The sequence below is a fragment of the Choloepus didactylus genome, chromosome 19, assembly GCF_015220235.1.
Source record: "Choloepus didactylus isolate mChoDid1 chromosome 19, mChoDid1.pri, whole genome shotgun sequence".
NCBI classification, from domain to species: domain Eukaryota; kingdom Metazoa; phylum Chordata; class Mammalia; order Pilosa; family Megalonychidae; genus Choloepus; species Choloepus didactylus.
The window spans coordinates 37,060,829-37,083,821 of NC_051325.1; the positions used below are offsets into that span (position 1 = coordinate 37,060,829).

At 50.5% G+C, this 22,993-nt stretch overlaps 2 protein-coding genes across 6 annotated transcripts in view; both read right to left on the reverse strand.

Moving 5' to 3' along the window:
• E2F1 (E2F transcription factor 1) lies at window positions 1-9,404 on the reverse strand. The gene is given in 8 exon segments (XM_037811637.1): window positions 1-1,312; window positions 1,445-1,670; window positions 1,770-1,884; window positions 2,597-2,749; window positions 3,556-3,775; window positions 4,105-4,195; window positions 9,128-9,358; window positions 9,360-9,404. Coding segments are annotated over 8 exon segments (1,305 nt in total). The 5' UTR covers window positions 9,390-9,404; the 3' UTR covers window positions 1-1,073.
• PXMP4 (peroxisomal membrane protein 4) overlaps window positions 5,993-22,993 on the reverse strand; it is a 22,994-nt gene continuing 5,993 nt past the window's right edge. For 3 of the 5 annotated variants that reach the window (XM_037811638.1, XM_037811640.1, XM_037811639.1), the window contains one exon: window positions 17,857-22,030. In XM_037811638.1, the coding sequence (XP_037667566.1) occupies window positions 21,767-22,030 (264 nt within the window). In that variant the 3' untranslated portion in view covers window positions 17,857-21,766. Of the gene's footprint in view, window positions 6,012-11,966; window positions 12,750-17,856; window positions 22,031-22,993 lie in introns of those variants that run through there. The other 2 variants (XR_005213091.1, XR_005213090.1) reach the window with 2 other exon arrangements.

Sequence of the window (22,993 nt, forward strand, 5' to 3'; positions counted from 1 at the left end):
CAAAATATTTATTAAAACCAAAGCAGGAGGGAACAGAACTGTTAGGAAGGCAAATCAAAGTGCAGATTGGGGACTGAGGCAGAACAAGAAGTGGGGGAGGGGCCCCTGCCATCTGGGCTGGGAGAGCCCTTTACCCACCCCTCCTGCCCACTTGTCAGTGAAGGCCCCCCACTCACCTCTCCCATCTCACACCCAGCCTAGGGGACAGCTGGGGCCCTGCAGTGACCCCCTAGGGAGGGATCCCTCCATCCATCCATGGCTGTCAGTCAGTCAGTCAGTTTCCCTCCCTTAACTTTCCCAATAAATAAAACCACTTAGGCCTCAGCTCCTTCAGGGCAAGGTGAAAGAACAGCTTCAGGACCCCTGCCCTCACTCAGAGGTAATGGGAGTTAGGGCACTAGCCCCACATCCCTCCTACCCTTTGCTGGTGCCCCAGGCTTGCCAAAGAGACCTCTATAAATAAATAACGCTCCATTAAAGCTTCGAGTTTCAGAAAAAACTTTAAGACAACAGAAGTGCTCTCACTGTCCTGCAAACCAAGCCCGCCAAGACCTCCCCACCTGACCTGCTCAGCTTGCAGGCTTCTGGGGGCAGGGGCCACCCTGGGCCTCCTGGGACCCCGGAGCAAGGAGACCGAAAGTGCAGTTAGGGCCCCCACCACGCGCACACATGAACTCATGCACACATATGTGGATACACTGGGGCGTGTTTAGTGCACACACACATGTTCACCTTCATTCCCCGGTACATGCATACACACACTCACACATACCCCCACCTCACGTCAACATTGCTGCCTGGCACCTCTGCCAGAGGCACACACCACACCCGCCCCATGTACACACACATTGGCTGCAAGCACAAACACACCACAAACACAGGATCCTTTCCTTCCTGGCTCACTCAGCCTCCAGGCAGTAACCAGACCCCAGAGCTCAAGCTTCTGGAACTAGGGAAGAGGGGTATAAATTAAATGTTTCCAATCAGGCTGGGAGGACAGCCAGAATCAGGGGGCTCCAAGGCTGCAGAGATAGGGTGGGCATCTTGGGAGACCCTGGCCCCCCAATTCCCCATCAGAAATCCAGAGGAGCCAGGTCCCCAAAGTCACAGTCGAAGAGGTCTCTGATGCCCTCGCCCTCTTCGAGGCCAAAGTGGTAGTCAAGGGCCTCGTGGGGGGGGGACAGGCTGATGAACTCCTCAGGGAGGAGGTTGGAGAAGTCCTCCCGCACATGCTCCAGGAGTGAGTCGGCTGCCACCAGCGGGGATAGGTGGTCCTCCTCCATGGGGGCACCCATGCGTGACAGCAGCGGTTCTAAGGAGACAGGGGAGCATCACAGGCCGGGGACGGCCCGGCAGGGAGGACAGAGGGCTGTAATTCATGCATGTTTGCCCCCCACCCCAGGAGAGGGGCCCTGCCTGTCCCACCCGCCCACCCTTCACCCACCTTGCTCCAGGCTGAGCAGGGACTGGCCAGGATCCGCAGCAGGAGGTGAAGGGGGAGGTAATGGTGGTGGCACTGTGGTGGCAGCGGCAGTCACCCTGTCCTCCTCCTCAGCAGAAGCTGCCCCCTGGGGTGGGGTATTCTCAGGACTGATCCCACCTGCACTCTCCTCAGGGCACAGGAAAACATCAATGGGCCCTTGTTTACTCTTGAGGGAGATCTGAAAGGTCTGGCAGAGTGGGGGAGGGAGCAGGTGGTGTAAACTGAGGCTCAGCCAACCACATCCCAGCCCAGCCTGTCCTAGTCGAGCCTGAGGCTCTGGTCTCACCTCCAGGGAGTCCACGGCTTGGAGCTGGGTCTCGGGAGGAGCCTTGACCACCATGACCATCTGCTCTGCAGGGTCTGCAATGCTGCGCAGGTCCTGGCAGGTCACATAGGCCAGAGTTGGTGGAGTCAAGGACGTATCACCTTTGACCTCTGGGGGCCACCTGCCCAAACAGCTTACAAGGCAAGGCCCACATCTGCCTAATCAACTCCACCCCCACCCCAGGACCTAGCACATAGCTGGCACTCAAAACCTACCTTATGCCCCTGAACCTCAATTTCCACATCTGTACAACAGGGACCATTCTACCCACTAATCACAAGCAGTTCCAGGTGCCTGCAATAATTCCATGTAAAACAGTCAACACATTCCAGGCCTGGTGACGGAATTCACTGTGGCCTATGATCTTGGTGTCAATTGGTGGTCATGTTCAAAATTTATAGACACAATTTGGGTATCCACTAAAAAAGTATATTATTTGAATAGTTTTTATTTTTGCGAATAAAAGACAAATAAAATCTTACATCTTTAACTTTGAAACTACAACCATATAGAGTCACTGTACTAAATAAATGTTCATCATTGATGGTACTCTGCCAGAGTGCCAGGGATAATTATTATTATCCCTTTTTAACAGATGAAGTTGAGGCCCAGAGAGGTTAAGTAACTCATCCAGCATCACATGTTAAGTAAATGGCTGAGCTAGGACTTGAATCCAAAGCCAAAGCCCTCTCCTGAATCCCGGGCCTGGGGCACCCACTCCGCTCCCACGTGGATGGGCCCCACCTGCCAAGCCTGTCCTCTATGCCCTCTGGCCAGCCCAAGGATATCGCTGGCTGTCGGCATCTTCGGAGAGCAACTGCAGCTGCGTGGTACAGATGTGGATCAGGTGGTCCAGCTGCTGCTCACTCTCCTGCAGGTGCTGGAGGTCCTGGGTTAGCCCTTCAAGCCGCCCGCCGATCCCCACTGTTGCGCGGCTGCCCCTGTGGGGAGCCAACGGGGAAGGTGAGCAGCTCCTGGTCCCTCTGCCCAGGAGCCCTGGACCTCAAGACTGCAGCTGCCTCTGTTCTGTGCAACCCCACCTGACTCTTGCCACTCTCTAGGTCAGGCTTCTCATCTGGGAAGCAGCAGAGGGCTGAACCTGGCTTCCAAATCAGACTGGCATGGGTTTAAATCCTGGCCCAAATGTCTGGAAATACCCACATCATAACATTCCATAGGATACTTCACAGTTATAACAAAAGAGACAAGGATGCATCAGTACAGACATGGAATCATCTCCAAAACATGCTGTCAAGTGAAAAAAAACGGGATGATCAACGAAAAACTGAAAATGCAGACGTGTCAAAGAGAAGGAGCAAGATGAGTGGGGAAAGGAGTGAGAATTAACAAGAATGAAACAGCTGTGTCAGACAAGCAATAGAAACCAGAACAGCGGTTACCCAGTGATATTGGAGAGGGTTGGGGGAGAGTATCAGTGCCTGGGAAGGGGTATTAGGAACTTTCTGGGGGAGTGGAAATTGTTCTTTATTTTCATCTACATGGTGGCTACTAGGTGAACAAATGTGTAAAACTGCATGGAGCTGGATATTTAAGATTTGTGTTCTTTCCTGCATATAGCACCTCGGGGAAGTCACCTGTCCTCTCTGAGCCTCAGTTTCCCCAGCTGTGAGATGGAGATGCAAGTAGCCACAGTAGGTATCTGTACCAGCCCCTCCAGGCTGGTGTGGGCAGGTGTGTCTACCCAGCTCCAAGTATCTGCCCACCCTCCTTTTCAGCTGGTACCTACAGCCACTGGATGTGGTTCTTGGACTTCTTGGCAATAAGATGGATGCCCTCAAGGACGTTGGTGATGTCATAGATGCGCCGTTTCTGCACCTTCAGCACCTCAGCTGCCCAATTCAGGTCGACAACACCATCAGCTGAGTGGCTCAGCAGCTCCAGGAAGCGCTTGGTGGTCAGATTCAGCGAGGTCTCATAGCGGGACTTCTCACCCGGGGACTTCACACCTGGGGAGTCAAGCAAGGCGGGAACCCTAGGCACCCACCCCTGCTCTCAGCAAGGCCTGCCCCTCTGGCAATGCAGAGCAGAATGATGGAGGGGGGCAGACAGCTCCTTCCCCTTGGCAAGGCCAAGCTGGGAGTCCCCATGGCTGCTGCCAACCACAGCATTCCTCTCCCACCCAGGCACTTGCCACCCCCAGAGCCCAGGGCAGCCAGGCCAGGTGACCATCCCAGCTGCCCTGCTGGGCCCCAGAGGGGGCACACAAGAGTGTGCAAGTATATTTGTCCATCCACACCTCCAACCAGAGCCTGCCCAACCCAAGCTCCCTGGGTACCTTTCCCCGAGTGGCGGCCCCTGCCCCGGCCTGGCCTGCTGCTCTCAGCCAGGTACTGGTGGTCAGTTTCCAGGTCCAGCCTCCGCTTCACCTGCAGCCAAAAACAACAACAGTCAGGGGGCTGCCCACCTCATCCCACCTGGCTGAGGGCTTGGTGCCCCTGGGCTACCTTCTGTTTCAGTTTCTCTGCTGCCTGGTGGCCTCAATCCTATCACATAGGACAGAATGCTCAACTGGAAGACAGAGGACCCAAGTTCAAGTCCAAGTGCTACCACCCCCTCCCCCTCCCCAGGGACCTATGGTGGTTTAAAAACTTTTTTTATACTCCTCTTTTCAAAAAAGATGCAGCTTAATTCTTCCCTTAACTGTGGGCCAGATTTAGTGACTTGCTTCTAATGAATAGAATGTGGTGGAAATAATGGTGTGTTACTTCCCAGAATGGGCCATAAGAGGCATTGGCACCTTGCTCTCTGGGATCACTCACGCTGGGGAAGCCAGTTGCCATGTCCTGTAGACCCTCAAGCAGCCCTGTGGAGAGGCCCACACGTGGGGAACTGAGGCCTCCTTCAGCAACCACGCGGGTGAGCTTGGAAGCAAATCCTCTAGCTTCAATCAAGCCTTTAGATAACTGCAGCCCAGGCAGACATCTCAACTGTAGCCTCAGGAGAGTCTGAACCAGAACCACCCAGTTAAACTACTCCTGAATTCCTGACCCTCAGAAATTAATAATAAATGTTTTAAACTACTGAGTATACAGGTCCCTTGGGCAAGTCACCTCTTCACTCTAGTCTGACTCATCTGTGAACATGGCAACAGCTGGTGCTCACCAAGTGCTCTACCTGCTTCAGTTCATTCCATCCTATGGAATGACAGGGATAATGGCCCCATTTTAAGAAAAAGTAACTGAAACCCAGGGAAGCCAAGGTCAGCCAGGTGACAGAGCCAGGATTCCCACCCTGAGCAAAGGCCCAAGCTCTCAACCTCGATGCCTTCTGGCCTAGTTCAGACATTCAGGAATTGAGACTGTCTTGGAAGTTCCAGAGCATCTCAAAGGTACCCTAACCAAAATCATACCTCCCCTCCCCTCCCCTCCACCGGGTTTCCTGAACAGGAACCTTGGTTCTGCCCTGCCTACCACCCTCCTCACATCGTTACCACAGCCAATTTCACCTCCCACCTGGACCATGCAGCCTCTCCCTGCACCCCTCCCCTGCAGCTAGGTCTCATCCTTTAACACAAATCTTACTTACTGCCCCTGCTTGTGACCTTTCTCTGACTTCCCATTACCTTAGTAACCTCATTGGCCATTGCTTCTCCATGTGGACCTCTACTTAGACATGTTTCTCGCAAATCTTCGCCTCTGAGCCTTAGCCCATGCTGTTCCTCCTACCTGGACTGCCCTTGTCTGCCTCCCTCCCTTCCATCCTTCACACCTACTGCTTCCACCTGTCTGCCTCCCTCCCTTCCATCCTTCACACCTACTGCTTCCACCTCTCATCGGCAGGAGTCTTAGCAATCTGTTAGATCTTTCTGACCCTGCAATAAGGACATCACCTCTTCTCCCTCAGAACTGCCTCAAACCCGATCTTTCCCCACGCTCCGCCACTTGCTACTAATTTCCACAGTAAGTCTGTCTTAGCTCTAAGCCAGTGAGCTCCTCATCATCTCTTTACCCACAGTGTCTGCCATGGGGCCTGGGCATCAATGAATGTTGCTGAATGAACTCCCCACATGCTGACGGACCACGGCACCCCCTTTTGTTCACACACACATTCATCGACTCACTGAGGCATCCCAGGGACTAGAAGAGTGAACGGGCTGAGCATTTCCTGGGTACTGAGCACTGTGCTAAGTAGTTTCACGTGTATCCGCTCATCAAGCCCTCCAGCTATGATGACCCTGGGAGTCTGCAACCAGAGAGGGCACACAGCAGTGACAGGAGGAGTCAGGATTATTACCTAAGAGGATGGCACAGAGGCCCCTCAAGATGCCAGGCCCTATGAGCCCAAACTCACTTCTGGGCCTGAACGCCAACATGTTCCTGTCACCCACAGCCCTTGCCTTCTCCCTGGTACCTAGGCCTGAAAGCAGATTAATTGTCACACCCTAAAACAAGGACACAAGTAGATTCCCATTTCAGTGGCCACTCTCTAGATAAACCCTAGCACAGGGGACCTGAAAAGCAAGGCAAAGACATTCACCGGTGAAAAATCAGAGACTCAAACTCCCACCCAGGAGAGGTGGCCACGAAAACCACAGTTTATCCAGCCTCTGGGATACCATGCAGCTGCCAAAGAGGACTGAAGCATAGCGACAAAGAATCCTCTCAAGGACAAGCCATAACATTGTTATAGGGCAATGCATTCATATGGTCCCTTTTTGGATTAAAAAAAAAAACAAAAAACAATCATGAAATGTTTTCTCTGGTTCAGTTTCTATTATTATACACTGATCCATTTCAGGAGCAACGTCTGCATGCTGCATGCGTGGGGGTGTCAAGGAGGACTGTTGCCTTATCTGTATGGTGTGAATAATGCACTATTTGAACAAGGAAATTAAGGGAAAAGATAGTTTTAAGAAGCTTTAGGAAATGAAAGCTTGCAGTCATAACTATATATAAAAATAAAAAGCCAAGCTTAGAAAAAGAAAACAGAGGAAAAAGATTCATTTGGGGATCATTGTTCAACTGTCTAGTCTCTTAACTTCTTTTAACTTCTTTTCTATAGTAAACAAATAATTGTAACAGAAAAACTTTTTTTTAATTAAATGGCCACCAACAGGGTAGAGGTGGACAGGAAGAGCTGTGAAGAATGGCTGAATTGCACAGAGACTTGCATGTAGTAGGTGTTCAATAAATGCTCATTGGTGCAGAAGCTGATCCTGTGGTTTATCCCAGAACTGCCCCCAAACAAATGCCAGTGCAGACGGTCAGTGAAAGCTGAGCTCATACGCCTAGTGGCTACCCGCAAGTACAGGAGTAGGGGGTGTCGTAGAGCTAAGGTTGGGCCCACGTTCCTTGACTTCAGCTCCAGGATGGTGCCACCCCTCACACACACACACACACACACACACCCCAACAGAAAAATGCCCACTGGCTCTAAAACACTGTGGGCAAGGGCTCCTCACTTGACCCTGTGCCTAGCACCTCCTGGGACTCACTAACTCACTAGCTGGTGAATGAGTGGAAAGCTCAGGCTCCCAGAGGCTGCCCTTGATGCCACTGGTGGGGAAGGAGGACACTCCCCCCAACTCCCCGCACCATCTCCTCTGTCCCTGGCAGTCCCTGGGCCTGCTAAGTGTTCGTCAGTCAACTAGATGGAGGCTACTTGCCCAGGTTCCAAGCCGATACCCTCAGGGCCAAGCCGCCGGAGTATAGGACATAAGCTAAGCTGACCCATCCTGGTACACAATCAACTTTCCCACTCACTCATCAGGAGGAAGGGCCCCTAAGACTTCCCTGGGTTTCATTCAACCTCCGTCAGCACCTCCAGGATGTGAGGCATCCCAGCAGCTAACTGCTCAGAAAATTTGGACTGCTGCTGAGTTCATCAGCCCAGTCCCACCACTAGCAAGCTGAATGACTCCAGAGAAGGTTCTAACATCTCCAGGCCTCAGCTTCCCCCTCTGTAAAGGAGGAAGGTTGTTGAGAGAGTTAAATGAGTTCATCTGGGTAAAGTGCTTGGCACAGAGCCTTGCATACAAAATATTCTCCAAACAATGGTGGCTGTTATTGTTATTATTATTAGCATCTTGGTGATTCCGGAAGGAAGGCAGCACTGGGCATGGGGCCAAGGGGGCTGGGGGAGGCTCCTGGAATGCCTCAGGGACCAGCTGCCACCCTAGACTCCATCAGCAGTTCGGTGGCTTTCCACCTCCTTGCTCTGGGCCCTGAACTGCCCCTCCTGCTTGTTTCAAGCTCCCTTCCGAGACCCCATCCTGCCTGGCCAGCCCCTGCCTGCCTGCATCCCACCTTCACCCACAGGCTCTGCCAGTCAAACTGGTCTCCACACCCTGTCCCGTGGGCCACAGGTCCAAGCTCCAGGCCTCCACTCCCCTCTCCCACTGTAATTCAGCCACTTCTTCTGGGCCCCCCAGTCAGAAATGGTCTTGAGCCTCTTGCTGCTGAAGAAAGGCTGTTTCAGGGCATCTCCCTGAGACATTTGCTCTCTCCTGGCACTGGGAATCTTCCCTACAGCTCTTAGAGGCCCAGCCCACCGATCCTTCCACAGGGGCCTGGGGGTCTGCCTGCCTGATTAATGAGGTTCCATGGCAACCAGGGCCTGGGAGGGTGGAGGGGAGCAGATGGAAGGACAGGCAGAGGGAGGGGATCAGCAGCTGGCCCAGCCACCCACCCCTGCAGAGAAGGCCTCCCAACCAGGCAGCCTGTCCCCAGGGGCCTGGAGGGCCGGGCCTGCACCTGGCAGACCATCATCAAGGCAGGAAGGAGGGTCTTCTCAGTGCTCCTCCAAGAATCCAACCCAGGGCTACCTACCCATCCTCCTCCACACACAGCCATGCCCACTACCCAACCTCAAATTCTGGTGGGAAGCCAGCAGGCCTCAATTCAAATCCCAGCCTCACCACTTGCCAGCTGTGTGATGGGGACAAGTCACTTCCCCTCTCTGAGCCTCAGTTCCTCCTCCGTCAGATGGGTACAGTGACAACAGCGAGCTCGCAGCATGGTTGTGGGGTTTAGATGTTTTGAAGTCCACCAAAGGCTCAGCCAAAAGCCTGGCATGCAGTAAGCGCCGGCTGCATACACGTGGGTCATTATTATCACCAAGTCTAACCCTCAAGTGGCTCCGGTTAGGAAGGTGAAGCCAACAGGGACTTGGCCCGAGGTCACCCAGCACCCTGGGGCGGGGCCTGGAGGCTTAACCCAGGCTCTGCACCGCCCAGTCCGGGCGTCTCAGTCCACCCCTCCCCTCGCCCCCCACTGCCTCCGGGCCAAACACTGCGCCCCGCCCGGGTCGGCGAGGGGGTACAAGCTGCGCACTTGGCCCAGTGTCCCTGGTGTCCGTACCGGCGGGCGGCCGAGCGCGGGGCGCGGCGCGCTGGGTGTGGGCCGGAGCGCCTGCGGCGTGGCGAAGAGCAGCAGGTCAGCGTCGCTGGCGCCCGCGGCGGGGGCGGAGGGGCCGGCAGGGGCTGGCGGGGCGCTGGCGTCCTGCGCTGCGGAGATGATGACGATCTGCGAGGAGTCGAGCAGCCGCAGCGCGCCCGCCCCGAGGAGGGCCTCCAGCGCCGGCGCGCTTGGGGCCGCCCGCGGGGGCCCCGGCCACGGCCATGGCGCTCACGGCCCGCGCGGCCCGGGTGGTAGGCGGCGGCGGCGGCGCGGGCCCATGGCGGCCGGCCGCGGCGAGGGCTCGATCCCGCTCCTGATCCCGCTCCGCCCGGGGCCGCCGCTGCCTGCAAAGTCCCGGCCACTTTTACGCGCCAAATCCTTTTTGCCGCGAAAGAGCCACGAGCCGCCTAGCGGCTCCACCATTGGCCACCAGGGCTCTGACGGAGACGGCAGCGGCGGCGCCTACTGGCTGCCTCGCGCCGGACCGGCAGCAACGGGCTGGATGGGGCGGCGACGCGGAGCGGCGCAGCCAATCGCGGCCCGGGGCGCGCGCAGGCTTTGTCGGGGCGGTGCCGGGCGCGTTTACACTCCCCGCCCCCAGCCGGGACGGCCCCTGCCCAAGGCGTGGTGGCCCCACCCCTGCCCCGCACACCCCATCCTGCTGGTCTCCCCATAAAGGACATTTAGGACAGAATCTCCGTTCTGCTACTGTCATGTCTCTCCGTCTATAGTCCCATCACATGACCCCCAGACTCTCAGCCCAGACCCCCAACCTGCAGTCCTCATACCTCAGCCCAGAACTCCAGAAACTGCCTCCCTCCTCTTTTCTGAATTCTCATGCCCACCTCCAAAGCCCCAGCCACATTTCCCATCCTCAACTTGTCCCACTTATGCTATTTACTCTCAACCTCCCCCTCAACACCGTCTGTCTCACCCAGTCAGAGCCTAAGCCGAAGGGGGCAGCCAGGAATCAGAGAGGGACGTTTGACCCAATATATTATTGGCGCTTTCCTTCAGCCATGTCTTAGCTGCAATCCCTTCAATAGCCAATGCACCAGCTCTGCTTGAACTTATTCATTCATTCATTCATTCATTCACTCATTAAACAAACGTTTTGCGAGCCTGCTCTGTGTCTCGTCCTTATTTCAGACCTTGACTTCTGGCCCTAAGGATCTCATAGTCTAGTGAAAGGATGAGAAGGAAGAGGTAACAAATGTTTACAGCACGATAAGGAATTTCCACCATTAAAGTAACCCCATGTTGGGACCTAACAAAAGCGGGGGTGTGGTGGGGGAGGGTGGGGGTATGCATTTAATCCTGAAGCCCTGGGACATCTCCACCAGCCATTTCTCATTGTTAGGTCAGTCGATTTGACCAATATTGTCCTCTACTCTGTGCCAGGCCTTGTGCCAGCACAAGGGCCAGAAATGTGAAAGATTTGATAACTTCTACAAACCTGCTGCCTGGTATGGGTGACCCACAAGAAAAAAAGTAGCTAGGGCACAAATGAGAATCAAATCCCTAGGTCCAGTCTAAAGGACACTTTCTTCAGGGAGCCCACTAGAGTCGGAGTTACTCACATCCTCCATTGCCGGCTGCTGAGTCTATTCAGGCACTGACCAAACCTCTCGGCTTCTCCACCTGCCTCCACTATCAGACTGGAAGCTCCAACAGCGCCCCCTTTCCACACTGGCCTGGCCCAGAACAAGCGCTGAGGGGGGTTATTAAAGAAACAGGGACTACCCAGAATGCATCAAGAAGGCCCTGGTTCTCCAAGAATGGTCCTTAAAAACTTCAGAATCACCTGGGCACCTGCTAACTTTGGGCCCACCCCATTCCTGCCAATTTAGAATCCCTGGGTGCCGAGGAATTTGCATTTTTAACAAACATGCCCTCCCACCCCCACCCAGGTGATTTTTATGCACATTAACATTTGAGACAAATTGGTATAGCTGTGTAACCAAGATGTGTGGTGAAGCCTTAAATTACAGCCCCTGAAGGAAAATTCTCAGCCTCAGTTTCCTGATCTGTAAAATGGGCACACAGACCTTGCCCTGGCCCCTTCCAGGGTTACCATGAGGATAAAAAGCATAAGGGATTTAAAAGTTCTTTATACTGGAGGTGATTTAGGAAAGATGCAGGAATATCTTTCCTCCTGTAATGATCAGTTTGTGAAATTACTCCTGAAAATCCTAGAATGTGTTACAGCTGGAAGGGACCAGAGATCACGTGAGCCTCTTGCCATACAAATGGGAACACTAAGGCGCATCCAGGTGCCAGGCCAGCGAAGCCAGTTAATTTTAGGATCTAGCCTACACTGATTCCCAGCCCTGGGGTCTGCCTGTCCTCCTTCTACCCAAAAATAGAGAAGCTGAGGGATAGATGACATTCTAAATAACTAAGCCAGTCCCTGGCAGGGAGTGAGAGAAGCCGGCAACATTCCCATTCCAGATGGAGAGTGTTTCCTTTGCCCACACCCTATCAAAGGGTCCCAATAATAGTAACACTCACTTTTGTAACACCCTCTCAAACCCAACAGTCATTCAACAAACACTCACTGATCACCTATCATGTACCAAACACCATGCTGGTTGCTGGAAAGGCAGATATTGTTATTATTGCCCCAGTTTACAATGAGGAAATTGAGGCTCAAGCTTACCTAGTAGAGAACAAGGCATGAGCTTTGTCTGGTAGAGGGAAAGACTATTATTCAGGCTTGGTGAGGCCAAGGTCAGGGGTTTTCCCAAAGCCCTACTTGCTGCCCACCCTCCCTCCCCTGCCAGGTCCTGCCCCTGGCCAGGTGCTCAAGCACACAACCTCTCAGGTAGAAGTAGGTGCCTTCCTTCCCACTGCAGCAGAAAAGAGCAAGTCTAGGTGGAGCCAAGCAAAGGCCAGAATTCCCAGCAGGAAGTCAAGGAAGAGATAAGGATCTTCTACATCTATCAATACCCACTTGTAAGCAGAAAAGACCTGACAGATGGGACTCCTTGGCCCTGAGCCTGGTGGATCCTGACAAGGCTGTTCCCAATGTCAACATTCTCCTTAGGCTGGTAGGCTTCCAAAAAAATATCCACAATTACTGGGCAGCCACTTCAATTGATGATCACCTTTCAACCCAATAATCCTGTAAGTTAGGCTTGTTTATCCACACGGTTCAGAAGGAAGAAGGTTCAGAGAGGGGTGTTCACAGCCAGACTGTTCCTCTGCAATACCCAGGGTCTGTCGTTCATACCCTGCCCCCCTCTAAAATTACCCCGAGATGCAGGGCTTTCAAAGGGTAGTACGAAGGAGAGTGGCTTAGTAGGCACTTACTCCCATCTCCAATTCTTCATTCTAGAGGAGTCCAAATGGATGGCTCATGATTCTTTCCCAGAAGACATCTTTCCCTTGGTTCTTTCCAAGAGGCAGGATGATGTAGGGGTGACAGCTTGGGCTTCTAAATCCCGTGGCATAAACGGGAATCTCGGTCCGTGTGACCTTAGGCATGTCACTTTGCTTCCTCTGAGCCACATTCATTCGATCCAAAGAAATGCATGGAGCACCTGCTATCTGTCAGACATTGTGCCAGGTGCTGGGGAGACAGCTGTAAGAAAACAGACCCATCTCTGACACCTGCACCTCACAGTCCAGTGGGGGAGTCAGAATTATTTCTACATACCTGCACAACACACTTGTTAAGTTTCACAAGTGACACAAATAAATTAAAACCATTTATTCCATATACACAGCCCCCCAAAATACATACATGTTTAGCTTTTTAAAAAAGTCTCCAAACATGAATATCCCATCATTAAAATGAGCGCATAATCAGAAGAAATGATTCTGTAGTGACTTAATTTTATGGGGCACAAAGACATGCATTGTCCAGTCCTGGCAGAGGGAAGTGGGGGGTTTTGTGTCCCCAACTCCTCATTCCTCTCGAACGATCCCTCATTGTTACACTGATTTCTCTGACTGACAGTTTACCATCCCTGGAGATGTTCTGTCACCGTGCCAGTTCTGGCTGTGTCTGAACATTCCTCTTACCCATCTGAGAGGTAGTCTAACAGTAAGGAGCCAGCCTTTGGAGTCAGGCAGACCCCAGCGCTGTGGCTTCCGGGCTTTGCAACCACGGGTAAGGGACTCACCCTCTCACAGAGCTTTGCTGGCCTCCTCCGTGGAACAAGGTGTGACAGCTCCTTAACAAGATGGGTGTGCGGGTTAAACACGAAAACAAGACACGGCAGGGGTTGCACACTGGCCCACAGGCGTGATTTATTAGGTATTTTTTCCCTTAATTTTGAATTAGTTTTAATATTTTAAAAATGGGAAAGGCTGTATAAAAATTCAAAGACCTGGATTTCTTTAAAACAGTAATATTTGGCCATTCTGGCCAGGCTGAGTAGTTGCTGCCCCCACATTTAGCTGTCGCCTTGACCTTCCAGGCCACCACAGCCCCCTTGGCTTGCCTCAACAGTTACTTTTACTTGCCCGGCCCTTCCAGGTATCTGAGTTAATGACCCCTGAAGTACAGTGCCTGACACAGAGTAAGTACTCAATAAATGTTAAGCACTATTAGTGATATTACTGCCAAGGAACCAACTGGCACCCAACTCAGCCCTTCTGCTTTGCCAGGCAACTTTAGGGAAGATGTGGGCATATGAGTCGGAAAAGTGAGCATTCACAGCGAACCAGGATTGTGGCACTTGGTGCCAGCCAACAAATACCTGGCTGCGTGGCCTTGGCCAGGTCCTTGGCCACCAGTCTGCCCCTGTATTCATGAGTTTGGGCCTGAGAGTCCAAGATGCAATGTATTTGGATAGGTTTCAGGTTTAAAAGCAGAGCTCCATCCCATCATGCCCAGAGCTCATGCCTGGGGGACCCCTCTTCTCTCCGAGGCTCCCCCAGGGCTGCTTCCTTTCTCTGCCCACACCTGCAGACGGATCACACTTTTCCAAGGAGAGGGGAAAACCAGACACGGTGTCTGTGCCTGTTCTGACCAAGGCCGCGGTTCTGGGGTGAGAGTCCCTTAGAGCCGAGGGGCCCACGAAGCTAGTGCAGTGCTTAAACCCCAGGCTCTGCAGCTTTGCCAATTCCTTACTGCACCTCTGTTTTTTGGTCTGTAAAATGGGGGTAATAATATTAACAGTTGTTTACTTGATAGAATTTTTGTGACAAATGAGTTATTAAAGTGTTTAAAACAGTGCCTGGCACATACAAAGAGCACTCAGTAATGTCAGCTGTTATAAAGGATGAGGAATGACTCACTCGAGCAGCTTATCTACATCTCATCTTGATTTTTCCAAAGGAGAAAAGAAAAACAGTTCTTATTATTCTCCTATGCAGAATAGGCGAGTTTTCAGGAAGCAATCTCTACAGTGCCACCCAAATTCTATGAGTCACTCAGAAACAAGAAGAAAAATATATAAAGTGTGTAAATGAGACAATCCCATATTCTAAGAGTGTTGTTTTTTTTTCATATTTTAACATTTCAAAGTTGAAATGCATCATACAATCCATGGCATTCTGTTTTTAATTGGCAGTTCTTTTCTTTCTTCTGGGCTCAAAATAATGCTGTTTCTCATCTTTGATGGCATCTTAGAGGTGATGAAATATAGTGTACAGAAAGTGCTGGGCATGGGGCCTGCCCCGTCATAAGCCCTCGGATTATTGTCCTGATCTTCAGCATCACCAGCACATTCGAGGCTGGTCAGCTTTTCTTTCTTTTTCTGTTTTCTCGCTGACACCTGCTGACCCGCATTTGGTCCCCGGGTTGACAGGCACATGGCAAATGTGTTCAGGGAGGGGGGCGGGCTTGGGCATTGGGAGAGCTCTGAGTGGAGAGAGAGAGAGGCTTTTTATAATATATTAAGATATTCAGAGAGGAGGAGCTAGAGAATTTTTTCTTTTAAGAACAAAAAAATCCCTGCTGGAAGCTGGAGTCATATATATGCCAAGCAGGCCAGGAAACCCAGCGGGCCTCCTGGAGCTGGCAATGAGCTGAAACGGGGGCATTGTGTGGAGGCCGCGGGCTGGTGGAGGGGGCATTGTTAGGGCCTGGCTCTGTCTGGGAAGAGGCGGCTGGAGGGGGCCGGGGGATTGTGTTCCTATGCCTCCCTGGGGAGCTGCAACAATCAGGACCAGCTGGGAAGCCTGGCATGCCACGGGCCCAGTAGGTGGTGGCTGGTCCCCGGGGGGCCGTGGAGGGTGGCAGGGGGTGAGGAGGCAGGAAGGGGGGCAAGGTCTAAAGAGGGAGAACATGGGGTCATTCACTACACTCCCTCTCCCTCATCCCTGCCTCCAAAGCCTTGGGCTGGACCCACTGAGTCTCTCTCCAAATTATACCCCAGATCTGCCGACTTCTCTCCATCTCTTTTGTCCCCGCCACCATACCCCCGACACACACACACACCAGTCCAGGCCACCATTGTCTCACCTGCACCACCACTGTGGCTTCCTCACTGGGATCCTTGCTGCCAGCCTGGCCCCTACACTCTGTTCTCCACATGCAGCCAGAGGGATCTTTCCAAAATGTAAATCACATCACATCATCCTCCTGCTTAAGCCTGTCAATGGCTGCCCATCACACTTAGGAGAAAACCCATGAGGCCTGCCTGATGGACCCAGCCAGCCTCTTGGACCTCACTTTGAACGCTCCAGCGAGCCCCCACCCCCGCTCTGCCTCAGCCATGCCAGCCTCCTTCCTGGCCCTGGAATGCTTTCAGCTTGTTCCCTTCCCAGGGCCTTTGCACTCTCAGGTTCCTCAACCTGGAACCCCTTTGCCCTACATCTCTGCATTTCTCTCTCCTTAGTCAGGTCACAACTCAAATGTGACCTCCTCAGAGGCCTTCCCAGGAAAACAGACCCTCCTGTTCTCCCCTCCCAAGTCACTGTATTACATTGCCCTGTATTAGCTACTTCATAGCACCTACCACTCTCTGGAATTATCTTCTTTTTTTGTGTATTGTTTGCAGTCTTCCCTCTCTAGATGGGAAGCCTCAGGAGACAGGAACTGCGTCATGCATTGCTGAATCCCAGCCACCAACATCACCTGGCACTTAGAAACGACTCAGCCAACATTAGCTATTCTTTTTATTATTCCAGTGCTCAGGGCTTGATAAACAATAACAGCTGCATGTGGCCAGGCCCGGAAGGTCGCTGTCAAGAAGAAGCTCTGAATCTGGGATCCACAGACCATCCCTCACCACCCCTAACAAGGACATAACTCAAGAGTTCCATGAATTTGGACAGGAAAGAAAAATTACTTCTTTATTTTCCCTAACCTCTAACTGAAATTTAGCATTTCCTTCCATTTCGAATGCAGGCTACAAATCAGAGGAACATTAGCAAAACATGGAACTTTGTCGCCAGTAAAAATCATAGCTATTTCCATATCATGCCACAGTTGCTACAGGTGTCTTGAAATATTGCTTATGCCCATTGCACCTTTGAAATCCTGGTAGCTATTGGACCCACTGCTAGACCTTGTCACTTAATGAGTTAAAAAAAAAAGAACACATATAAACTAAAGAATAAAATTTAAAAAAATATCTTGATAAATAGTTCAATAAAACTGGTCTCTTGTAATCCTATGTATTTTATTTTTTATGGGTTTAAAAACATCACTCTGAGAAGGATCGACAGCCTTTCCCAGGCACCCAAGGAGTTCATGACACGTGCCCAAAAAGGGGTCCCTGACAGAGACCTCCCAAAAGGAGTGTCTTCAAAGAGCTGATGTGGCCTTTGTCCTGCTCCCTTGTCCACTGGTGCTCAGCCCACAAGGAGAGGCTGGTGGGAGAAACTCCAAGAGCTTTCTGGCAGACACCCTGCAACCTGCATCTCAATGCTACCTGCTTCCCATCCTGTTTATTAAATCATGACATCTACAGCAGCTTTGAGCTACAGAATCGGGGAGCCCTCTGTCAGGAAGCCCTCTCTAAAAGCAATACTGAGGAAAGAGCTCAGCTTTCCCTCTGTCCTCTCCCCCAGGACCAAGAGGCCTCCAGATCAGAACAGTGAATTCTGCAAGAGACCCTCCAGTTCAAATTAAAGCCTTCTCACCCCAGATGCTCCTCGAGGCTGAAATAAGATACCCTCTGTGCTGGTTTGAATGTATTATGTCCCCCAGAAAAAGCCATATTCTTTGATGCAATCTTGTGGGGCAGACATATTAGTGGGGATTAAGTTGGAACCTTTGGATTGGGTTGTTTGCATGGAAATGCGCCCCACCAAACTGTAGGTGATAACTCTGATGAGATAATTTCCATGGAGGCGTGGCCCCATCCATTCAGGGTGGGCCTTGATCAGTGGAGCCATATAAATGAGCTGGCAAACAGAAGGAACTCAGTGCAGCTGAGAGTGACATTTTGAAGAGGAGCTACAACCAAGAGGGACACCTTGAAGAACGTACTGGAACTGAGAGAGGAGCTGCAGATGAGAGACAGTTTGAAGACAGCTGTTGAAAGCAGACTCTTGCTCCAGAGAAGCTAAGAGAGGACAAATACCCCAAGTGCAACTAAGAATGACATTTTTGAGGAATTGCAGCCTAGAGAGGAACGTCCTGGGAGAAAGCCATTTTGAAACCAGAACTTTGGAGCAGATGCTAGTCACGTGACTTCCCAGCTAACAGAGGTTTTCTGGATACCACTGGACAGCCTCCAGTGAAGGTACCTGATTGCTGATGTGTTACCTTGGACACTTTATGGCCTTAAGACTGTAACTGTGTAACCAAATAAACCCCCTTTTATAAAAGCCAATCCATCTCTGGTGTTTTGCATTCCGGCAGCATTAGCAAACCAGAACACCCTCTCTCCCTGAGAATGGAACGAGACAGTCATGCTCTCTCCCTATGAATCTACAAAACAAGACATTCAAAGTCACAGACTGTGTTGACCAGGGGTTCACTGGAGGACGGCACCATGCTGTGCTTTAGGATCTTATAAACCTAAAATGCACTCAGAAAGCAAGAGAAACACTCAATGTGGAAAGAAACGCCATCTCCAGGCCCCTTCCTGGAGCCTGGGATGTGAGGCCGGGGCTGCGAGCACCAGGGGAGGCAGTTTCTTGGCGTCTTAGCCTCTGAATCACAGCTCTGCCTGGGCTCACTTAACAATCTCTAATTTGGGAACTGAGTGGCAGAAGGGCCCCAAATTAACTTCGTTTTCATCCTTCCCCTTTCGCTTGGCGTTCAGCAGGTGTCCTTTACCGAAAGGCTCAGGGCATCAAGTGCAGCCCCATGCGGATCACAGAAAGGACCTGCCCAAGATATGCAGGAAACGGGGTACCCACTGGAAGAGAGGATTGACTTTTATACCAGACTACTGATCCAAGAGAAACCAACCATGCAGAGGACAAGGAGGGGCTGCCGAGAGTTGGGATGACAGTGCAATGTGAAAGTTTCTTATGAAACAAAGATGGTGACTGTGCATAGAGTATCTCAGGAAGACTGTACAGGAAAAGGCTCACAGTGGGCAGCCTGGCAGAGAAGGGGGATTGGGGCTGGCGTTTGGGTGTGAGAGGGAACCTGAATTTTCCCTGTTATATACTTTTTATATGGTTAGAGTTTTGTACTATCAGTATGTGTTCTTGATCTAAAAATATTTTTTAGTCTTGCATGTCAGAAGACTTAGCTGCAATGTAGCAGGTGTTTGCTTAATGAATACATGTTAAACCTCTGTCCTGCTTCCAGAATTAGCATTCATGATGCGCCTACTGTGGACCAAGGGCCCTCTGGTGATCCCCATTTTACAGATATCAGGAGAAGTGGCTCATCTAGGAAGGAGCTGGGTGGGACTCCCCCCAAGTCTGCTGGAAGCTCTGCTCCTCAGCAAGGACCACACCGCCTTCCTCCCTGGAGTGCAGTTGGAGCCACCAGATGCTCTGGCAGGATTCAGAGAGATGCCATCTGTGAGGGAAACCTATTCTTAGAGAGCAGAGACAGTCGGTGGTGGAGCCGGCCAGCCCCCAGCAGCAGTGGCGGGATGTCAGAAGGGCAAGCAGCCAAGGCTTTACCTTCAGCCTGAGGGGCAGGACAGGCTAAACACAGGCTTCAGGCAGTTCTCATGACCAGGTTTCTTTCCACGTTTGGATAATTTATTTTAAATAACAGCAAACATTTATTGAGTGTTCATGTGGGTAATCACTTTACATGCATCATATGGTTTAATCCTCAAGACCACCCTGAGAGGTGTGCACGATTCAAACTCCTATTTTACAGATGAGGAAACAAAGGCACAGACTGGCCTCTTGTCACTTGCCTAAGGAAGTAACCAGGACAGGGCTCGAGCCCAGGTAGTCTGTCTCCAAAGTCTGTCCTTCACCACCATTTTATACTACCTGCAAACCTGCAGTACCACAGACCAATCTTATTTTGGGTACTTCCCATAGCAGACCCCGAGACAAGGATTTGAGTGAGGTTGGTTTGTATGAGTTGTAGCAGTAAGTGTTGGCAGTGGAGTGAGGATGTGAGACAGGGAAGGGTGTCATCAAGCAAGTTACCACTGTGTGGTAGCCAGAGCTCAATCTGCCGGAGCATCTGAGAGCCAGAGAAGAACACGCACCCCTGAGTTATCGCAGCCAGGAGGTGGGGGTATCTATCCCTACTCCTGTCAGTCGTTGGTTGAGGGCTGGCTCCCAGGATGTGTTAATACCCCAGCACATCAGGTCTGCCACAGGGTGGGAGAGTGGGCACCAGTGGCAAGCGAGAGCCCTCAGGCAGACACATAGTGTGGCAGTGGAAAAATACACTGGTGCACCACAGCGTCTGCTCTAAAACCCAACTTGGCGTGGGCCAACTTCCTTGTTCAGCCTCTAAAGAGTGAGTTAAAGGACCTTCAAAATTACCTTCTCCAAGCTTGCAGTGTACTATTATGGCTGAGAACACTGGTTTTAGAGTCAGATATAATCCCACCTGGATTACCTAACAGCTCTGTGACTCAGTTTCCTCATTTGTCATATGGGATAATAACAGTGCCTGGCCCCAAATCATTCTCTACTATCTTGCTACTCAAAGTGTGGTCCACAGATCAGCAGCAGCAGCAGCAGCCTCACCTGGGATTCAGAATCTCAGGCCCCATCCCAGACTCACTCAACCAGAATCTGCATTTTAATAAGATCCTCAGTAACTCATGTGCAGATGCACATTTCGACTAGTAACTCTAAAATCTAAAGAGAAACTGATGGGGTAACCACATTAATAGAAGTATTTCTACTAGTCCAAAGGTCTCAAATTCATGGCCCATAGGCCAAATCTTTCCAGAGACCTATTTGATTTGTCCAGAAGGGAGCTTTTTTTAAAAAAAAATCAAATCCAGTTCACCATATTCCCACCATTCCCTACTGCACTGCCATTTTCATTTATGCCACTTGCCAGGCTCCTGTGATTATTTGAGTTTGCTCCCCACCCTTCCACCCAGATCCTATAACTAGCAAACATTTGTAAAGCAGAGCTTAGGTTTCTAAATTTAAAGCAAGGCACTGAAGAAAAAAACTCCTGGGCTTTGAAATCAGATAGATTTGGGTTTAAACCCTGCTTTGGCTATCATACTAGCTGTGTGACCTGGGGCAAGGTGCCTCCCCTCTCCAATCCTCAGTTTCCACATCTATAAAATGGAAATCAAAATATACCTGCAAGATCCTTGTATGGATTAGAAATACTATGTGCAAAGCAACCAAGAGGAAGTAGTAGTAGCAGCAGTTGCAGTTGCTCAAGTCCACTGTGGAAGCCAGGTATTATTATGATTTTCCTCATTTTATAGGCAACTGAAGCTCTGAGAGTTTAAGAACCTCATCTAAGGTTATACTGTGGTGGAGTAGGGACTCCAACCCAGGTCTTCTAGCTCTCAATTTGCACTGTCCACTAGAATTTTCTACAAGGATGGAAGTGTTATTTATCTGCACTATCCAATATGGTAGCCATCAACCATGTGTGGTTACCAAGCACTTGAAATGTGGCCAGTCCTGACTGAGATGTGCTGTAAGTATAAAATATTCTCCCAGTTTTGAAGACTTAGTACCAATAAAAATATAAAATAGCTCATTAATTTTTATATTAATTACATGTTGAAATGATAAGCTTTGGGAAACATTAGGTTAGAAATATCATTAAAATTAATTTCACCTGTCTCTTCATTTTTTAAAATGTGGCTACTAGAAAAATTTTAATTACATAGAAGGCTCACGTTGTGTTTCTATTGGACTCTAGAGCTTCTCCAATAGAAAACCTGAGATACGGAACATAATATTTTTTTATAAAAAAAAGGATTTGCAATCCACTGCCTGCCAGCAAAGAGCCCTTTGCTACATAAGAAGAACAAAGAACATACCCAGCAGAAAGAGACCTCCGGGCCTCTCCTCTGAGCTCTATGACCCCTGAGGCCCAGGGCTCCTCAGCCTGATTTGGGCATTTGTTCCACCATTGAAGAGTACCTAGGTGGGAGGTGAAAATCAGTGCTTTTACTTTGGCGAATGGAACCCTGGGATAACAAAGGTTAGAAGCCGAAGCCCACGGAGAGGCAGGATCCTCTGGGAGGGTTTGCTGATACAGCCAAACCTCAAGCCACAGCCAGACATCACCTGGAGCCGACTCAGATGTGGCAGTCCCGATAGCCCCTCGGGGCCAAATCACTCGGAGGAGCGGCTCTTGTTGTAGATGAGAAAGTCTGAGATGTCGTGCCACACATTGCTGTCCTCATACAGGTAGGTCATGGAGGACTGCAGGGAGGGCTGCAGCGTGAGCCGGTGGTACTCAAAGAGCCACAGCACCAACCCCCACACCACTGCCGTGAGCACCGGGAATGGGTCCCACCTGGGTTGAGGGATGTAGCCCTTCTCCACACCCAGGCGGCACAGGGCAAACAGGACACGCGATGTCAGGTACATGTTGATCTGCAGGGAGGAATGACCGGGGATTACTGGCAGGCATGGCTACTAGGAAACCAGCTCCCACTCCCATGCCCTGGGGCACCCACTATGCGCTGGTTGGTATTTTTCAAAGCTGGTGTGCAAGATGATTTGAAATAGTGGGCATTTTAGTGTTACTACTTATGTCTTTCAGTGTTCCTTTTCACTAAAAATTTTTTAAAATTAATGCATTACACAGTTCAAAACCAAAAGGTAACTTGACACCAAAAGCATGATCCACAGAAGGAAAAGTTGATAAGCTGGATCTCATCAAAATTGAAAACTTTTGCTCTGTGAAAGCCCATGTGAAGAGAGTGAATGAACAAGCTACACACAGGGAGAAAATAATTGCAAATCACATATCTGAAAAAGGACTAGTATCTAGAATATATAATAAAGAACTCTCAAAACTCAAAAATAAAAAAACAAAACAAAACAAGTCAATCTAAAAATGAGCAAAAGACATTAATAAACATCTCACCCAACAGGATACACATGAAGGGACGTTCAACATCATTAGCCATTAGGGCAATGCACATTAAACCACAATGAGATATCACTACACACCTATCCGAATGGCTAAAACCAAAAATGTGATAAACCAAATACTGGCCAAGAGGTAGAACAACTGGAGCAATCATAAATTGCTGGTGGGAATGCAAAATGGTGCAATCACTCTGAAAACGAGTTCAGCAGGTTCTTATAAAAATAAACATGCAATTACCATATGATGCAGCAATCGCACTCTTGGGCATTTACTCCCGAGAAATGCAAACTTATGTTCCCACAAAAACCTGTATATGAATGTTCACAACAATTTTATTTGTAAAAGCCAAAAATCAGAATCAGCCCTGATGCACTTCAAAAGGCAAAGGATTAAACAAATGTGGTACATCCATACCATGGAATACTACTCAGCAAATGAAAAGAAATGAACTATTGATACAT